At 35.7% G+C, this 20,688-nt stretch overlaps 1 protein-coding gene across 1 annotated transcript; it reads left to right on the top strand.

Moving 5' to 3' along the window:
* The first annotated feature begins 3,126 nt into the window (after window positions 1-3,126).
* Window positions 3,127-19,556, top strand: MYCT1 (MYC target 1). Its single transcript, XM_060167318.1, has 2 exons — window positions 3,127-3,296; window positions 17,140-19,556. The coding sequence occupies exons 1-2, from the start codon at window positions 3,245-3,247 to the stop codon at window positions 17,649-17,651; spliced, it is 564 nt and encodes a 187-aa protein (XP_060023301.1). The 5' UTR covers window positions 3,127-3,244; the 3' UTR covers window positions 17,652-19,556.
* The last annotated feature ends 1,132 nt before the right edge of the window (window positions 19,557-20,688 follow it).

Below are 20,688 nucleotides of genomic sequence, written 5' to 3'. Positions count from 1 at the left end.
TGCTGCCGATGTCAGCATTTGGCTTGCTGAACGTCAAACAAGGCTGCTTCAGTAACACTCTCACCTTCAGATCCCTTAGAATTATTTCATTCCCTTATTAAATAAATATTATGAGCCTGTTATTAAGAGCCTGTATTATTATAAGATCCTCTTATATGGATCTCTGCCAGGAAAAATACGAATCCTTTACCAAGCAAATTACATACACAGATAAGAGCAAATGCTACCAACAAGCTGTTCACAGAAAAGAAAAATATTCCTAGGTCACAAAGTGCTAGCACTCTATTGGCCACAGGATTTACAGATATGAGCAAGATCCATAAAGTTCCTGTCCTCATGGAACTTAACTTCTGGTGGAAGAGACCAAAAACAACCAAAAAAGCAAAAGCAAGCATAGCATAATGTCAGGGAGTGATAAGTGCTCTGAAGACAGCGATGATGCCGAGTCAAGGGAGAGAGTGGCTCAAGTGGAAACGCTTTAGACAAGGTGAGTAGGGAGTGCCTGGCGAAGATGCAGAGACCTGCACGGAGGGAGGGAGGGAGGCTTGTGATGGCCTCTACAGGGAAGAACAAACCTCCAGAAGTATTTTATGACTACTGGAGAATCCAGATCTAAAGACCTGACTTGTGAAATAACCAACAGTAGAAGAACAAACCTAACATTTTTGAAAGATAAAAATCAACTTCCTGTTTTGGCATTACAGATCATGGGATTTGAAAATCACATAGACATAAACACCCTCTTATATGGATCTCTGCCAGGAAAAATATGAATCCTTTACCAAGCAAGTTACATGCACAGATAAGAGCGAATGCTACCAACAGGCTGTTCACAGAAAAGAAAAATATTCCTAGGTCACAAAGTGCTAGAAAACAAATTTTCTTCAAGGTTTTGACAGGCTTCTGGACATCTGCAAAAGTGAAAACTGGGAGAAAATCTGCATGATTAAACACTAAACAATGAAAGGAAGTCTCAGCCTGTATCCCAGCCCTGAGATGGAGTGAGCCCTGCTTCTGCACAGAAGGCATTTCCACCAAACTAGACTCATCCACTCCACTCATCTGGTTTGTGGTTTTAGGCCAAATGCACTCTATATAACTCTCTATAAAAATACATCCATTTTTGAAATTAGTATTTATTGAATCAGGTAGCCTATAGTACAAAATGTGTACTTAAAAATACATGTAATAATTGACAAATCCCACAAGAATTTAGAAGTATGACAATATATTTTCATCCAGATTATATTTTTCCAGAAATAAGATAGTCTTTTAATTTTCTATTTTTATAAATTCTGTCGAAAATATTGAAAAGTAAAGATAAATATTAAAATATGAATCCCTTTTTTTTGTTTTTCTTAAGCAAAAAGATAAGTCTTTTATTTACTCAATTATATGGAAATAAACCTTAGCAAGAATATTATAGAGATAAGTTTTCATATGTGCTCAGTGAAATCTCTAAATTTTTCATAATATTCCACTATTCTCATTTAGGTGTCTCTATTTTAATTTCCAATGAATTTAAAGATAATGTAAATATATCAAAATTAAGAAAATGAGCAGAAACAACCTAATATTTAGAGAATTAGGAAGGCAAAAATTTATATGTGATCAACTTCATATTCTGTTTTTTTTTTCAGATTTTCCTAGATCTACTCAGGAATATATTACAGACTTCATGAAGATGATTTACTGCTTCACACCAAATCACGCTGTGATGACAATTAGGCTGAATGCAAGTTACACAAGAGTTAATGATCAAAGATGGAGGAAACCAGATTCTTGAACGCAGTTTAGTGCATTTATTAAGCACGGGTGGGCACTGTTACTCCTCCTTCCAATGGCTTCCCAATGCTCAGAGGATCCAGGCTAAGCTTGTTAAGCTTGCGGACAAAGACTCTTGAAATTTTGACTAATCTATGTCTCCTGAGAAGTCTCATGTAATTCTTTCCCATAGTGCACTTTCCACTATAGTCATCCAGAATACCCACAATATGAATTGTCATGATTCCTCTCTTTTTTTTTAAACATCTTTATTGGAGCATAATTGCTTTACAATGGTGTGTTAGTTTCTGCTGCATAACAAAGTGAATCAGCTGTACGTATATATATATATATCCCCATATGCCCTCCCTCTTGTGTCTCCCTCTCACCCTCCCTATCCCACCCCTCTAGGGGGACACAAAGCACCAAGGTGATCTCCCTCTGCTATGCAGCTGCTTCCCACTAGCTATCTATTTTACATTTGTTAGTGTATATATGTCCATGCCGCTCTCTCACTTCGTCCCAGCTTCCCCTTCCCCTTCCCCGTGTCCTCAAGTCCATTCTCTACATTTGTTGATGTTGTTCTTTCTATCTTATTACTCTTTCTCCACTTGGTAAAATTATTTTCGTACTGTCATACACAATACCAAAGTCATCACTCCTCCATGAAGAAAAACATACTGTTATCATTGTACTGCTTACTATAGGGCTTACCATTCTGTTGTAATTGAATGTTTGCATTTACGTTGCCCCTAATTGGCTTTAAGTAGGGCCCTTCAGTGTGGAAACTGTTTTTTCTCATATTTACCTACCAATTTTCATAAAAAATTAAATATAAATTACATTTGAGAGGTATTTATGAAATAAAGAAATGACTTTTCAAAATCAATATCCCAAATAGAGCAAGAGACATTAAGAATTTTAGTAAGTAACTGAGTTATAAAATAGGTATTAGATAAACTTAATTGTACTGGAACAGAATATGGATTTCTGAAGAGTTCCCCCCCCCACCGACTTACTATATAAGTATAGCTTTCAAACATTAGAAAGCAGTCTATTTCTTTATCCGATGTAAGTTTAACCCCAGTTAGATTTATATCTCAGCTGTAGCTGAGAGTTTGGAATCTTACTCTGTATCAGTAGGAGAAGAGGAAAGAACAAGAAAAGGAGCCTCTTATCCCCAAAGCAGTTTGGAGATGGTGGAAAGGAGGGTACTTAGCAATTCAGCTGAGGAAATGACGAGAAGGAAATTGTTTTGTGTCTCAGGAACTGTGTGGAATTCCAAGATAAGAAAAACAGTTGCTAATTTGAGTATAAAAGCAGGAAACATGATATACTTATTTCCTTTTATGCAAACACAAGTATATGAGGGGTTGTGTGAAAATTATTTTTCTCTTGCTGAACCACAAAGACATAAAATCAAAGTGCTTCTTTTGGACATACTGGCTTTTCTTCTCGCTCTTCTCTTCCTGTGGATATCATGGCTAATAACACAACAAGTTTAGGGAGTCCATGGCCAGAAAACTTTTGGGGTAAGATTTTCTTTAACTGTTTTTAATTTAAAGTTAGGATGCAGAGAAATGTACTGCCTAAAACTTATTGAAACATTGGAAATCTCTGAGCCATTTTGTTTATGGTAAATCGATTACCTAAAGTTTTCATAAATTTATTACAAAAAATTTGTTCATATAAAATGTCCATAAAGTGGGCGATGAAGTCGTTCAAGGAGAATCTGGGCAACACATATAGATTATGGCTGGTGTTACAAAATAATGAGAAAATAATAGGAAATGCTAATTAGAAAACAATAAGAATAAAACTGAGAAAAATTTTGTAAGTCATTGCTGTTTGGAAATTGATAATTGATTTGTTGGAAAATTAAGTTTTATTTGTCTTACGGTTATATAGATTATGTATCTTTTTTAATGAAGCTGAGAATTTCTATAGAGATTTTAACTTACATCGTCAATGTTATATTCTTTAATTTCCAAAGCGAATCTAAATAATAAATCTGTACTGAAGGAGTGTGATGACATGATTAAATAAGAAATCATATTATGAAATTAGACAAAAAAACTGTAATAGAACAAGTGGAACTAATACCACAAATAACATTATAAAGAAAGCCTAACAAGGGGAAAAAAGGAACAATACAACAGTAGCTTTTGGCTGGGTTCAGACCTGGCTTCTAGTCAGTTAGCAGCAGCAGGATGGAGCTGAGGTCAAAACCACGAGTCTTCCAAGGCTGGAGATACAGGGAGGAAGGGCTGAGACATGAAACTGACACGGATGCTTGGGTTCAGGGAAATTTTAAAAATAAATAAATTTAATAATCAGGCAAGTTGAGTTAAATCCAGAAAAAAACTTTAAAGGAGATAATGGAGTTTATGAAGAGATCGATAGCCCTATTTACTGGTCCCGAACAAATGAGAACTCTTTTAGACTTTTCGTTGTGATTCCAAGGTACGTTTGGGGAACTATCCGGTGAAAAATGAGCAGTGATGCTGCCTGCTCTGAACAACCTACCTGGTCGTCCGCCATCACAGAAATCTGCATGGAAAGAATTAATTAATTCTTTTTTACCATCAACATTTATGTTTGTTTCAAGTCTGAAAATGAGGGATATTAATAAACATCATAATGTAATTATTAAAAAATTAAGAAAAAGAAAGTAAATTATACTTGCATATTGTAAAGAATGGCTTTGGTAATAAGTTATTCTACGTGGAAACCAATAGACAATAAATCTTTGAATTGTGGGAGTCTTACTTATATAGGTTTCTTACAATACAGTTTGCTGTCCTCCTTTACAGAGAAAGTGAATGTGCTAAACACACGCTAAAAAATAGATAGCGTGTGTTTACCCTAAATTCATCATTGCAAAAATAAGTAACTATATAGATTATTCAAAAGTAAAGTAATTCTTACTGCAAAAAATAATCTGTAAAAGCCAAATCAATTTTTTTCAAGCCATTCAAAGTTAAATTTCAGGTTTACTTAAAGACTTAAGGAAAATAAATCATTATCTACTGATTAAAACACGGATAATAATCATAAAATAAACCTCAATTAAAAATAGAATGTTTAATTGGAGTCTATTTGCCAATCCTGAAAATTTTTTTTAATATAGAAATCTATGCTTAAGAAAGAATTCAAACTTATTGTTCCAAAGATAGTTCCTAGTGTTTCTTTATCTTACTTTGTGAATACAACAGAAAATAGATGGAAATAATGAAAACCAGGAAGGGGAGTGTTACCTTGATAAGCATTAACAAAGCCAAACAAATATGTTGAGTAGATATAATGTTATCACGTTTGATGATATGGGGAAAATATATAAAAGATCACATTAATTCTTCTGGGGTTCAAGAAAATATCAAGTGTAAAATGCAAAAATGTAAATGTGAATATATGAAATGTAAAAATTTCCTAAAATATAAATGTTGATCTTTTAAATTTTTATTTCCTTTTTGTATCTAAATTGATATCTACATCACTGTCTCTGCAAAAATATTATTTGAAAATCTTATAAGGTACAGTGCAATACATTGCCTATTGCTTCCAAAATCAATTGTCTGCTTGGCACTTTGAATTCAGAGAATAGAGAAAGAAGAGTTTAGAAAAGCAAAACTTGTACATTTAACCATATGAATTTCCCAAACTTAGGCTGTATAAAAGTTGTTTTCCAAATATAATTTTCCTGATTTACTTTAATGAATGTTGAAACATAAGATAATGATACCAGGTTATTACCAATAGTGATAGCTTGAATTTTTTTGGTGATCACCCATTAAACCTTATTAAATGTTGTGCAAACATTACAGTAATTTGTGCAAAGGTGGGCAATAAAGTTGGCCTGAGAGTGACAACACAGCTGAAGACCACCACCTTGCATTTCTCACTTTTGCTTTCTTTGATGCATTTCCCGTCCCTACAAACATCCCCCATGAAAGCAGCAGGAAACATAACCTGTGAAAGTTTGCTGCACTCTGCTTTAATGAAATAGACAAGTGTTGTTAAACTTGGTTAATTTTTTGGTATTCAGAATCTTAAAGAAAACCATTTGGTTATACTTCTTGCCTTACCACTTGTGTTTTTCCCTTTTGGCTAGCATTGTGAAAAATTGGGGAATTTATTGGCTTAGGAACTTGCATTTATTCACCTCATTTAATCCTCACCAAAACTATAATGTCTGTCCTCAAGAAGATTACACTCTTGAAAGAGATTATGTGTCCATAAATATGCAAATATATGTCTATACTGTCATGGAATAATACAAGATAATGTACATTAAAATGGCAATGATCGTTACGAGTTAGAAAGACAAATGTGGCAGAAATGGTCCCTAAATCCTCCTTAGAAAAAAAAATGAGGCTTTATCTGTTCCTATAAATCAGATGAGTTTCAAATAGGGAAACAATTGTAGGAAGAACATTGTAGTCATTCATTTTTCCTACATTAACTTATTAACTCATCCTTTCATCCGTTTATCTATCCAGTTCATTAGTTTACTCAGAAGCATTGACTGACCACTCCTTATATATTAGTCAATATGTCAGGTGTTAGTGAGATAAATAAGGTGTAGTTGGAAATTTCAGGGAGTTCAGGAGAAGTGTTATCAGCAAATATGCAGAAGTAAAAACACACAAGCTGTATTTGTGGAGAAGTGTGAATGACTTGAGAAAGATTTGTGTAGTTTTGAAAGTCACTGTAAAAGTTTGACCTGATTTAACATAATTATTTTCAATTTACTTACTTCAAGTCTCCCCACTTTCCTCTTCCTTAGGACTTTTCTCTAAAGTTGGAAAGGGACAGTGGTGGTAGCTATACACTATCAATGTTATTGGAAGGAGAGGGCCATTTATTCTTAATCAAGTTCTGGTCTCTGCTGACTACGGATGTGTATTTCTCATCTGCTTTAGGGGAATTGTCCTTTTTTCTTGTCTCTGCTGCTGAGGACTCTTACCATAAAATTTGCCTCGTATGGTCTGTGCAACATTTGCTAATGTCATGATTTTTCCTTTCTGGTCTACTGGCTCTTATTCACGTACTTTTCCTTCTGTCTCAGTGACACAGAACAATGTTGAATGCTCTCCCATCACCCTGGAGCTGTGGGAATTTGGACTGTATATCAGACCCCTAGACCTGGATATACTAATGTCCACACTTCCTCATTCCTCCTCTGCCTTTCAGGGACCCAGAGTTTCTCAGAGGGGATTGTCATCTTTCCTATCTGGATCCCTCTAAGAAGCTGGGAATGGATACCAATTTCTCTGGCATTCCCTAAATCAATCTGTAGCTCATCACAGGCAGAGATGGAGTGATGGCCCCTTCTCCAGGACTCTTACTGGTCACATAGTTTATAGCCCTTCTTCTCTCTCCCAAACATCTCCTCTTTACACTGCTTCTGAAAGTTTACTTGTTATGGATTGAATGTTTATGTCTCCTCCACCGTTCATATGTTGAAGCCTTAACCCCCAATGCGGTGTTATCTGGAGATAAGACCTTTGGGTGTAATTTGCGTTAAATTAGAGGGTGGGGACGCCATGATGGGGTTAATGGCCTTAAAAGAAGAGGAAGAGGTAGTACTCTTTGTCTCTCTGTCTGCGTGTATGCACTGAGGCAAGGATGTGGGTTGTCTCCAGAACCTGATCCCGCTGGCCCCTGGATCTTGGATTTCCTAGACCCCAGAACTGTGAGAAATAAACATCTGCTGTTTAAGCCACCCAGTCTATGGTATTTAAAGGGCAGCCCAAACTGACAAGGGCATGACTTGTAGACCATGGTTTATTTTTCCCAATACAGTTCATTATAGTAAAAAGGTATGTTCTTGAGTCCTTTAGGCTCTTAGCATTTTGAAACTGCAACAAACAAACAAACAAAAACCAAAACACTTTTCTCTGTCTCACGTTGTCTAGTGATTGCAGTAAAACAATTGGTTTTCAAGACTATCATCTATTCTATGTATTTAATAATCCTATTACAAATTCTAAACATTAACTTTTTCTTTATTCTGGGTATCTTTGATAACAGCCCTAATCTTCTACCAGATAATTGAAATGGAGGATCGTTAGTTGATTTTTTGGTCAATCAAGTGCAGTCAAGGGCAGAAAACCTTGGTTAATAGCTGAAAATTTTATTCTTTAACCTGTGGAAAAATATGTCACTTAGAGACCTACCTCAGCAGATGGGAGTAAGTTGTTTCCAGAGAGGTTGAGGAGGGAGAAAGCTTTGCTGACCATGCACCCCAAAGATGTTCTTTATATTTCCTCTTCCCAAATATCAACAAATACTGACTATATTTCAAATTCATATCTTTACTTTCCATTTTAAAAACTCTTGGACATTTCTTATTAACAGCCTTCTAATTACTTCCTTTATATCAGTTACTTAGGAAGTTTGAATAACAAATGCTTTTCTTTAAAACTGCTGTATCTCAGTTCCATAGAGAGAAGTTTGAAGATTCATCTCTCACTGAACTCCATGCTCAGAGATTATGATTCAGTAGGTATGGAGCAGAGCCTAGAAGAATATATTTTTTGATAGGTTCCTGACTTTAGAACTTCTGCATCTACATTAATGAGAGAAATTTGCCTATAGTCGTCTTTTCTTATAATAGCCTTGTCAGGTTTTGGTATCAATGTTATGCAGGTTTCCTAAAACAGAGTAGGAATTGTTTTTTATTATCTGGAAACATTTGTGTAAGAGTGGCATTGTTTATTGTTTAAATGTTTGAAAAAATTCACCAGTGTAATTATAGGTAGTACTTTTAATAGGAAGGTTTTAAATGAAAAGTCAATTTGTTTAACAATATTGGACTACTCAGATATTCTACTGCTTCTTTGATTGCTTTAGGGCAGGAATCGTATTTTCTAGGAATTTGCCCATTTGAAGTAAATTTCTAAATGTGTTAACTTAAAGTTGTTCATGGTCTTCTCTCATATGTTTTTCTAAAATTTATTATGAAAGTGTTCAAATATACAGAAAAATTTGAAGAATTTTACAGGGAACATCCATATACCTACCGCCTGGATTCTACTATTAACATTTTTATAATATTCATTCTATTTACCAATCTGTTAGTTTATATTTCCAAGTAAATTGCAGATATCAGTACACTTCCCCCTAATTAATTCAGCATTTTTTTATTAACAGGAATTCAATATTTTTTTTTCTTTTTAAGGTCAAACATACATACAATGAAATGTGTAAAATGATCAAAAATGAAGTGCACAGATCATAACTGAACATTTGCTGAATTTTGACAAATACATACACACCTGAGTAACCCAAACCCCGATCAAGATACAGAACATTATCTCCAACCCAAAAGTTCCCTAATGACACTCCTAGTCAATCCCTGTCTACATCATCCCCAGAGGAAACCACTAATATGTATTTATTGAAAAAAAATCTATGTATAAGTGGACCTGTGCAGTTCAAACCTGTGTTGTTCAAGGGTCAACTGTGTTTCTATCTTTGTGAGATCTACTTTTTTTCCTATTTGCTATTACTCTTAGGGAATAGCCCTTTGGAAGTCCAACTCAGAGTCTAGAATATTTCCCAGAGTCTATCCTCCTTGGTATTCCCTGAAATCCAGGCTTTGTTTTCTAAGCCTACTGAGATTGCAGAGTTCTACTCAGGTTTTTTGCCTCTTCTGCCTCTCTTTACAGATCACTGTATGAGAGATTTTCTTTTCTCTTAGAATTTGCTCCCTCAAAGTTTGGGTAGGCCTCTGATGGCTTCAACCAGATTTAAAAACATATTTTCGATCTGTATTTTATAATTGGTCCCAGTGGTTTGATACATGTTAGTTTATCACACACAGAAAGTGATGGTCTACTGTGTTCCTTCTGAACATAATTTAACTTACCTTCTACTCTAACAATACTGTTGACTAATTATATTCAGAGTATGACTTTGGTCAAAACTACTTCCAAATCTCCCAGATTTTTACTTGTCCTACAATTGAGTCTAGTTTCCAGTAATCCAGAAAGAAAAAAGAAAATCAAGGGTGGCAGTTAGGCATCAGAAGTGGGGCAGGATAAAATTTAGATAGGGCCGTCAGGGTAAGCCTCAATGAGAAGGTGACATGTGATCAAAGACCTGAAGTCACCCTTGTAGATGGCTGATAAAAGAGTTTCAGGAATAGATTGCCACAAGCACAAGGCCCTAAATTGGGAGCACAGCTGATGTGTTTAAGGAATGGCAAACAGGGCAGTGTGGATGGAGCTGAATGAGCCAGGGGAAGAGTAGTGATGAGCACAGATAATTGAGATCAAATTGGGAGCATCAGGGAGGTAGTAGAGTAGATAATGAGAAGTTGAATTGTGGATATATTCTGAAAACAGACCCAATAGGATTTTCCGGGAGATGAGATACACATAGGAAATATTTATTCTTTGTTTAAATTATTGTAATTAAAAGTTTTCTGAACCTTAAATATAATTCTTCCTAAAAACGATTTTTACTGAAGTCTTATTGTCTGAACCATCCTCCTATATACTCCAGGGTACCAAGAACAGCATAGCCTACTTCAGTGATAGCTAAGCTTAATGATTCTTACAACTGGAAAAGATTTTGTGAATTGATCAATGTTCTGTTGTCAAAGATAAAATCATTTTTCAGATATCAGAACGATTCAACTCAAGGCCACTAGATGGTGACCTCTACTAAATTTTGACACTAATGGACAGAATTCTAGGTGTGGGTAAGATTTATTGAAAACCAGATTCAATATTAGAATCTTAGAATTAGAAGGGACTATAGTGACCATTATCATTAGGCCAGGAAGGGTCAAATGACTTGGGAAAGTTATACAACCATTAGTAATCATAGCTGTCATTTATTGAGGACTTATGTGCCGGCCTTTTGGTAGTTGTATAGACACAGGTTACAAAATAGGATAACAACACTTAATTTATATGTTATACCCTGCTAATGTTAGAGTTTGTTCCTTTTTTCCTTTAAGGGAGATCTACCTTTTCTAAGGCAATCATTTGCTCTTTTTAGTTGCATTATATTGTAATTACGTGAAGTAAAATTATTTCCCCTTGATTCTACATTTTAAAAGTTTCTATTTTCTTTTTTTTCTTGAAATGAACCTTATGCTACTTTTCTCTACAGATTAACCTTTTGGAATATTTTATTTGTCAGAAGAGACTGTGGTAGAGAGGCTCAAACGGCATATACACTGAGACCATGTATAGGAATGCTTGTAAACTTTAAATTGAAATAGTCGAAATAAATATGTCTCTTTAATCTTATCTATTATATCTGCTTGTATCCTGAGATATTTAGAATCTTCCATCGGACCCTAGTGGTTACATTGGTTTATACACAAAAGCAAGGACATGTACTTTGCAAACCAGAGTATTTGTCTTTACACTTTATGTCATACCTGAGTGAAAGCCCCCCTGACCAGTGCTAGTTGTCAATATTCAATTATTAAAATAAATTGTGTTAGTTCTACAACATAAACCTTAGACTCTGTTTCAATATCAATAAAATTAGGAGACTGTGGGACTTCCCTGGCGGTCCAGTGGTTAAGACCCCACACTTCCACTGCAGGGGTCATGGGTTCGATCCCTGGTGGGGAAACTAATATCCTGCCCACCATTCAGTGCAGCCCCCCAAAAAGTAAGAAATAAAAAAAAAATTAGGAGTGTGAGCTGAAACATTTTTAAGAGTTTGTTTTCATTGAAACCTTGTATCTCTGATTCTATATCTGAAGTTGTTGATATTTAAAATTCTCCAGTGGAGGCTGTTGATTTAGGAAAGTATAACTGTAGAATACATAATACTGCCTTACCATATTTTCCCCAAGTATTTCTGTCCGTAACAGGCCACTAAATCTGGTATTAAATTGATACAGTTTTTATGCATTTTCACTTTCATTTTAGATTAATATTTTCTTAGAACACACCAAAGAAATAAAGCATTCCCCTAATTGGGTTGTTTGACAGTTAAGTGATATAGTACACTTAAAATAGTGCCCGAGATCTATAAATTAAATTAATCAAATTAGAAATGCATATTACTGTTTACCACAATAATAAAATAAAAATAGGTTTGCATTTTATAAACTATATTCCTCCAAACATCAAAATTTTCTTAATCACAGTTTTAGTGAAACCTTTCTACCTTGGAATAATAGAAGTTCAAATTTAAAAGGAGCTTATAGTTTACCAGTGAAGTGTCTACCTAATGCATTATTTTCCTACTCAAAGGTATAATAACATTAAGATGGATCATAATATATCTTTCATTCATCTATTCTAAATAGGAAGACAGAATATCTGAGTGAATTTATTCATATTCTTTGATTAAAGTGTTTCTCACGGTAATCAACTCATGGAATCTCTGGAGTATAAACTAATGAATAAACTCTTTCAGGGACAACTGATGACAATGTACAATAATAAATTATTCAAGTTATGTGCAATATGTCACAAAAAACAAAGATTGCCAAAAACTCACTGAAATATGGTAAAGTTAGGTATTTTTCTTAACCAAAGAACCAAAGTTAGCAAAATGCCTGGACTCACATACTTATTTGGAAAGAAGAGAAAGGACTGGGTTTTATGAAGTATTTGAGTAGTTCATGATTTTTATTTAGCTCTTTTCTAAGAGCAACTAAAACAGTTTTTCCAGTAAAATCCAGAATTTAGGTAGCCATTATAAGCAACACAAAACTTAAAGGAACTTTATAATGATTATACTAATAATTAAAATTTGATCCAGCAAATCTATTCTCTGATAAACTATTATGGCATAAAATGGCAAAGACAAGTAAGTATAATAAAGTAAGCAGATGCTAAAGTTTCTAAAACATAATTTAATCTGATTATTAAATTACTGCTAGAAAATAACATTATCATTTACATCATGGGACAAGAGCATCTAAGCCTTAGTTTATCACCACTACCCCCCTCAACGTCTTATTTCTAGGACATTAGGTGGTATGATACTTTGGAATAATTTTTACATTCTTTTCACTTTGGGTCTCTCATGACCAGGTTCTTTCCTATTCTTACTACAACTTCCCAGATTAAGCCATTATTACTGCATGTTTGAATCATTGCTTCACCATCCTCCCCGTTTCTCTGCTTTCAGTCTACCACAGATGTCACTACCTGCTCCATCTTCATCCTTCCTAATGGGTAATTTTGCTCAAGCCTCTTCTTTGTTCACAGTGGAGAGGTTGAACTTCTTGGAGAAGTACTCATGTTCTTCCATCATCTGACCCCCAACTTATTGCAGGTAAAGTGGCCAATGACCCACTCATTGCCACATCTAAAGGACATTTTTCTTATTTTAAATCTTCTAGAATGTTAACTCTACCAGGACTGAGACTTTATTTTCTTCCCTGCTCTCTCTGTACTTAGCAGTACTTGGTATCTAGTGTGTGCTTTATGTGTTAACAAGTGAATAGTAAATATCTCTGGGGCATCTGGTTGCTAATCAGTACTACCTAAAATTCTCTCCTCACTTTGATTCAGAGCTAGTAATCTCTCTTGTCTCCGTGGACCACCCTAATTAACCCTTCTTTTTTTCCCTGGTGTTGACTTCCACCACCAGTTAAATTCTGGTCTTCCTGGAAGTTTGTTCTCAACTTGCTTCTATAAACATATTCCTTTCCTTTAGTAGAAGTGCTTTCCATGGATGGTTGAACTCTTGTAGCATGAAGATTCCCAGTTTTGCTTCTCTTTAAGTTCCATATTTATTTAACCCTGAATTCCAAATAGATGTCCCAGGGACACACACATTCAACATCTTCCTAATATCAGCTTCAGCCCCAGTTCTACATTCTCACATTTCTTCCCTGTTTGGATGAATGATACTAGTATCCACCTATCCACCCTCACCTGCCCACGCCAGAACCTGGGAGTCATTCTAGATTCATCCTTTCCTCAATGTAGCAAAGCGTGGTTTTTTTACTGGTTGACTTTGTGTGTGTGTGCGTGTATGTGTGTGTTTGGTTGGTCTTTACTGGTTGATTTTTATTTTTAGAAGATGAAGGTGGGGAGGGATTGTATGTCCTTTGTTTTAAATTTTCTTTTGTTTTGAAGGATCCCCAAGTCTCCCCTCAATCTTGCCTCTTTTTTCCTTTATTTTGTGGTTCCCCAAAAGCACCTATCCTTTTCTTTCTTTCTTATTTTAAACAGCTTTACTGAGATATATTTCACAGACCATGTAATTCACCCACTTAAAGTATACAATTAAATGGGTTTTTTTTTATAGTTACAGGGTTGTGTGACCACCACCACAATCTGATTTAAGAACATTTTGTCCTTCAAAAAGAAACCTGTCCCCATTAGAGGTCCCTCCCATTCCCTTCCATCTCATCCCCTTGCCCTAGACCATCACTAAGCTACTCTCCGTCTATATAGTTTGTGTGCTCTGGACATTTCATGTAAATAGAATATAAAATATGAGATCTTTTGTGCTTGGATTCTTTTCTTCCCTATAGGAAGATTACTTTCCAAGACTGCCTCTTCCCATACCTATATTCACTTGTAAGTCTGTTTCCTATAGTCAGCGTGATCATGGACAAGTTCACCTTTTCACTATTTTTACAGTATTTCCAGAATTGCCCTTCTTCTCCATGATAGCTTGTGGTAGAAGTATGAGCGATAATTTACTGGTTTTTGCTTTCCATCATTTATTTTTTATTATTATTATTTTTGCGGTACATGGGCCTCTCACTGTTGTGGCCTCTCCCGTTGTGGAGCACAGGCTCCGGATGTGCAGGCTCAGCGGCCATGGCTCACGGGCCCAGCCGCTCTGCGGCATGTGCGATCTTCCCGGACCGGGGCACGAACCCGCGTCCCCTGCATCGCCAGGCGGACTCTCAACCACTGAGCCACCAGGGAAGCCCCATCATTTATTTTTAATTTACCGGTTTCTATTTTTCATTGCTTATTTTATTTTTAATTAATTAATTAATTTATTTATTTTTGGCTGCATTGGGTCTTCTTTGCTGTCCACGGACTTTCCCTAGTTGTGGAGAGTGGGGGCTACTCTTCTTGCGGTGTGTGGGCTTCTCATTGTGGTGGCTTCTCTTGTTGCGGAGCACGGGCTCTAGGTGCACAGGCTTCAGTAGTCGTGGCTCACAGGCTCTAGAATGCAGCCTCAGCAGTTGTGGCGAACGGGCTTAGTTGCTCTGAGGCATGTGGGATCTTCCCGGACCAGGGCTCGAAACTGTGTCCCCTGCATTGGCAGGCAGATTCTCAACCACTATGCCACCAGGGAAGTCCCCCACTGTTTATTGTTTAGGTAAATTGAAGTTTGAATTTTTTTTCTGTCTTCTAATTATGCTGAAGGCATGGTTTTGTATATTTTTAGTTGGTCATCTTGTTTTTCTCTATTGTGTTTTAGAAGAAACTTTGGAAAATTCTGATTTACATGGTTTCACTGCCTTGGCAGCCCAGATTTTCTATAATCCCTTTTTTAGATTCCAAATTTTGGGGCACTGATAAATACAAGTTAATGTGGAATTTTACTGTATTATCAATAAGGCTAATTTTAGGTTCTGACTGTGTTTATTGCTTTTTCCAGAGAAAGCCTAACTCTATGAAATCCCAGTCTCAAGAAATTGCACTTTAAGGCTATGACAATATTATTTTGATGAAAGACATTTTTGAAGAACAATACTGGGTCTAGATGATCTGTTATAAATCATCTTGTATTTCAGAAATCATCTTCTTAGTATAAAGAATGTATTGCTTAGATTTGACATAAATAGTTGTTTTAGAGGATTTTGATATAAGCACTTGTGATAATTGTGAAAACAGGACATAACAAATATAGTCTTATCACGGGAGATAAATGTGACAATATAAGGTGGAAAGACACTAAAATATATCCAAAAATGAATTATTCTTTTGTATTTGTTAATATTGGTTTGTTTTGTTATTTCTGCATCATAGATTTTGTGTATACAATCATAGATTACAACAAAAAACTGGAGAGAACTTTGGCAATCATAAAATCTAACTCCTTGATTTGAAGAAAGTAATAAAATAAGTGAGTCTAAATAAATTTTATAAAAATCACACAGTATGTTAGGAATAGAGCTGAGTTTGGCACCCTAAATCAGTTATCTTTTGCTGTGTAACAATCCACCCCAAAACATAGTGACTTAAAACAGCCATTTACTTAGCTCACACTTCTGTGGGCTGGCAACTTGGGCTGGGGTCAGCTTGACGGATTTTCTGCTGGTCTTCTTTCATGGACCACACTCAGTTGTTGGGTTGACTGTATTTAAAATTCAATGCATACTGAGTTTTCCAAACAGAAATTTTAAAATTATATCCAGGTATCAGGAAAAATATGTTGAAATGCACAGAATTTGAGAGAGAAAGACAGGCTTTGGGATAGTGGGAAAATCAACATGACTTGTGGGTTAGATCATGGGGTAGAGGGTCGGTAAGTGTGGTGGGTGGTAAGGCCAGAAGGGTCTCCTAATATCCAGCATGCCTTTCGATTCAATGCAGGGTCTCTGCTACCCAGTTTTATTCAAGAATATGTTTTTAGTTCACAAGAAGAAGCGATAAGGTAGAATTTCCATTTGGGAATGGCATTTTCCCCTCCTCACAACAGGAAATCTGGACAAATACAAGTTCTGTGAGTTGGAGGATACTGGTGTTATAACAGAGATTCCATGGGGATTCAGGGGACAGGAATTTCAATATCACAAGGGCATGATAACAGCATGAACCAGGTTGGGAACCAAGAAAGAGCTCAGTAGTCTGCATAGGTCATGTCATCAATGAGTCAAAGATATAGGTGAGAGTCCAGGAGTTCCGGAAATATGACATAAATCAGTCAGCCCCCCAGGTGGTTCTAGCCCAGCACTTCCTGTCTCAGAATGAGAACAGGAAGTGAGGCATCATGCAGCCTGTGGGTGGAAGACATTGGTGGGGATGATGAAACCAGACAGAGGAAAAGGCAAAGTCAATGTGACTATGAAATTTTTTTATCAATTTTTGGCACATTAGTTGCTACCGTAACTCTAAAGGAAATAATCTCTGGACTATATTTGCAACTCCATAAAATTTATGAGCTAAAGAACAGCCTTTTTAAATAAATGAGACTTTTTAATTACTAATTTCTTAAAGATAATAAAATAGCATAAGCAATATGGAATGCTACAGTTAAAAAAATCTCATTTTGTATCCTTTATTCTCTTGCTTTGATAAACGGAAGCATATCCGCTTCATTTATTCATATCCACCTAGCACCATCTTCTATTTCCCAAATCCGAAATCGAAGTTAATCATGTAATCCATAGTAACTATTTGTAGTTTGCCTATGTATTTAGTTGGACACCTATTTACAAAGCAAATTGCCTCTTTGTTTTCTTTGTTTCAGAGGGCGTTATAATGTCCTTCACAGTGTCCATGGCAACTGTACTTGTAATTGGAGGATTTATTTGGGCTTTGTTTGTTTGTTTCTCTCGAAGAAGAGCCAGTGCCCCCATCTCACAGTGGAGTTCAAGCCGGAGATCTAGATCTTCTTACACCCACGGCCTCAACAGAACTGGCTTTTACCACCACAGTGGCTGTGAACGTCGAAGCAACCTCAGCCTGGCGAGCCTCACTTTCCAGCGCCAAGCTTCCCTGGAACAAGCCAATTCCTTTCCAAGAAAATCAAGCTTCAGGGGCTCAACTTTCCATCCGTTTCTGCAAAGTCCACCACTTCCCGTGGAAACTGAGAGTCACATGGTGACTTTCCCTTCATCCAATACCTCCTCCACCATCAATACTTCCCACAGTCTGGGCCGTCCTGATTTCCACTGGTCCAATCACAGTCTTCGGATTGGCCTTTCAACACCAGCCCCACCTGCCTATGAGTCAATCATAAAGGCTTTCCCGGATTCCTGAGTAGGGTGCTTTTGTTTCTCTCTTTTCTTGTCTTTTATTGAAAGGAAATCACAAATAGGCTAAACAGAATTTTGAAGACATGGCCCAAATGCCTAATGAGTTTCTAACCTGAAACGAGCACACACAAGTTGGACATTACAATGTAAAACACATTTTCTTTGAACACATCTTTTTTCTTTGTCTCACAAAAGAATAATATGTTTCCAAAGAGTTGTATATTTATGTATTTTGTATTCGATGTGAGAATTATTAAAGATAGTGATTCTTACCTAAGAATCAGCTGGATACAGTATATATATTTTAGACTAAAATAAAAACTTTAGATATTTGTGGTTTACAATCCTCATTTGCTGTCCAGTGTGACTATAAAGGGGAAAAAAATCACTTAAAAGTGTATAATATTTTTTAAAAAAAATTTCTATCCTAAGGCATTTTAATTTAATTTTCTTTAGAAAGACAAGTGCACCACATCACCATCTTGGATTTTCAATGGATTATATGGACACAAAATGACAGAACATAGGAGATTCTAAAGTTCCTTTGATTCCACTCATTTATGAGAAGTGAGGGAAGCAAGTAAAGGAAGCTGAACTCAGTGGGTGTTGCAGATACTATAGTAATTCTGACACTTATTTTTCCCCCAGACTCCTTTTGTGCTTTCCCCAAGAATAGTTATCCACATCACTGAGGCAAAATCCTTGTTTTTACTCACACGGTGATTTAACATTTCTTTACTGTTGTGCTTATATTGCTATAAAAACAACAACAGCAAATCCAATTCATTTGATCTAAAAACAAATTTTAACACTGAGTTTACATTTTTTTTAAGGGGTAAATTGTATTTCTTACATTTAAAGCTAGCAACTGGGGAAGTACATTATCTAGGGATCTTCTGCAACTTCACAGACAGAAGGGTTAGTGGGGAGACAGTCTTTCAGCCAAATAGGTGTTACAACCATGAAGAATCCTCCTTCCTGGATGGACTCATTGGTCATCATCTTTTATTTGCTTCTCTATGAATTTCAACTTCAGCTTCTGTGAAGAGTCTTTGCACAAAGGTTAAACTATGTCAAATGGTCCTTGGTGCAGATAGTTATTTAAGGAGTCCACCTCTACAGGTAGCCACCCTCCTAAAGGAAGAGAGCTTCAGTGGCCAGATGCCTGTGGCTGCCCTTTTTCATTTAAGGACACGAGTTCACAGGATTATTACTCAAAAGACCTGTGGTTTGTTTCTGATATAATGAATATTTAGCTTATGTTGCTGTTTGTTTCTCTGAACATTGGAATTTTCCGTGAAGAAAAATGTACTCTCATTGTAGTTTCTGCAATGCAGCTGTCCCAGCTAATAGTGTCTGAATATGGCTCAAGAGTGGAATAACTCTTACTTAATAAAAGATTCTGTATAGCATTTTCTTTGTTTTTTATTTAGCTTACATTTTCCATTGTTCTTCAAGGACAATTATGCTAAAAGATGTCTATAGTAAATGTCTATAAATAGATGCTCTCTAATGCAATATACCTGAAAGAAGAAAGAAAGAAGGAGGAAAGGAAGGAAGGGCAGAAGGAAGGAAGAAAAGAAAAAAAAGCTCGCAGGATAACGAATTTGTTGTAAGCTGTTTTTGGACAAACTTGGCAGTTACCTTATAGCCACATAAGGTTTTAAGAGATCATTAATTTAGTAACAAGTCTATCTTTTGCTTGTGAGTCATCCTTAATGTTTAACATGAGAAGTAAGTAAAGTGTATGGTTTTTGTCTAGAATTTATGCTGGGAGTAAAAACTGCTTTATGTCTCTCAAACGAGGAAAATGAGAGCAGAAATCCCCTGGGTATTTAACCATCTGGCAGAATTATTGCCTCCTCTCTCCCCAAGTTATGAAACAATTAAAATGAGTATCTTGTAAAAATTGTGCAATGTATGAAATGTGAAATTAAAGCAAAAATTGGAGACTTTTTTAGTTGTATTTGTTTTATTTGAAATATTTAGTTGATTACAGAATAAAATTAAACTGGTGTCAATTTCGATTCAGAGTTTATTTATTGAATAGCCTGTGACGATTTCCTATTTATTTGGTATTTTAACTCAGTTAAGGCCATTCTCTATAAACTATTCCAGAGATACAAACCTTACTTTATCTAATAATGTATAACAGAAAAAGAGTAACATCACAAATAAAAGAAACAGAATTTTCAATGTATTAATACAGATGTAAAAATAAGTAAGTTATTTGTTAAAAACATTAGATTCTTACCTCGCTAGGTAAACAATTCCAAAATTATTTAACTTTTTTAGAGAATAAACTTTTTATTGAGATATAATTGGCATATAGCATTATATTGGTTTTAAGTGTACAACATAAAGATTTGATATACATATATATTGCAAAATGATCACCACAGTCCAATCTAATTAACATCCATAACCACACATAGTTACTTGTGATGAGAACTTTGAAGATTTACTCTCAGAAACTTTTAGATATACAATATGGTATTATTAACTATAGTCACCACGCTGTACATTACATCTCCGGGGTTTATTTATTTCAGAACTGGAAGTTTATGCTTTTTTTGATGACCTTCACCCATTTGATCTCTCCTCTCTTCCCCTGCCTCCCATGTCTGGCAATCTGTTCTCTGATATCAGTAGAAAGTCCCATTTATTCATTTGGAATTTTGCCTAATATATTCATGTCTTGAAGCAACTAGGAATAAATTTTTGAAACTAAGAAAAAGAGCCCTAGTAATACATGAAAACCACAAGCCAAAGCTGAAGAGCTATAGAAGTGTCTAGTTTTATTGCAGGTGGTGGCTGATTTACAGATAAGGAAGAAAAAAATCAAGCCAGAAATTTCCAAAATTAATTAGCTTCCGGGTAATGGGAGCAAAAGACAGACAGTTTGCTTATCTCTCATAGTGTGAGAGTACAGAACACACTCTTTTGTCTGCCAAACCCTCTGCTAGTCTGAAAACCATATTCCTTTCCCTGACTATCCACATGATTATGGCAGGAACAATCACTGTGTCAAAGGTAACCCC

Source organism: Lagenorhynchus albirostris, chromosome 12 (assembly GCF_949774975.1).
Source record: "Lagenorhynchus albirostris chromosome 12, mLagAlb1.1, whole genome shotgun sequence".
Lineage (NCBI taxonomy): Eukaryota > Metazoa > Chordata > Mammalia > Artiodactyla > Delphinidae > Lagenorhynchus > Lagenorhynchus albirostris.
Note: the sequence above shows the minus strand (reverse complement) of the source record. Positions and strands in the feature narration are given on the sequence as shown.

Coding starts and splice junctions, on each gene's coding strand:
- MYCT1 (XM_060167318.1), top strand. CDS start 3,245: ATGGCTAATAACACAACAAGTTTAGGGAGTCCATGGCCAGAAAACTTT. Junction 3,297..17,139: donor ATGGCCAGAAAACTTTTGGG/GTAAGATTTTCT, acceptor TCTTTGTTTCAG/AGGGCGTTATAATGTCCTTC.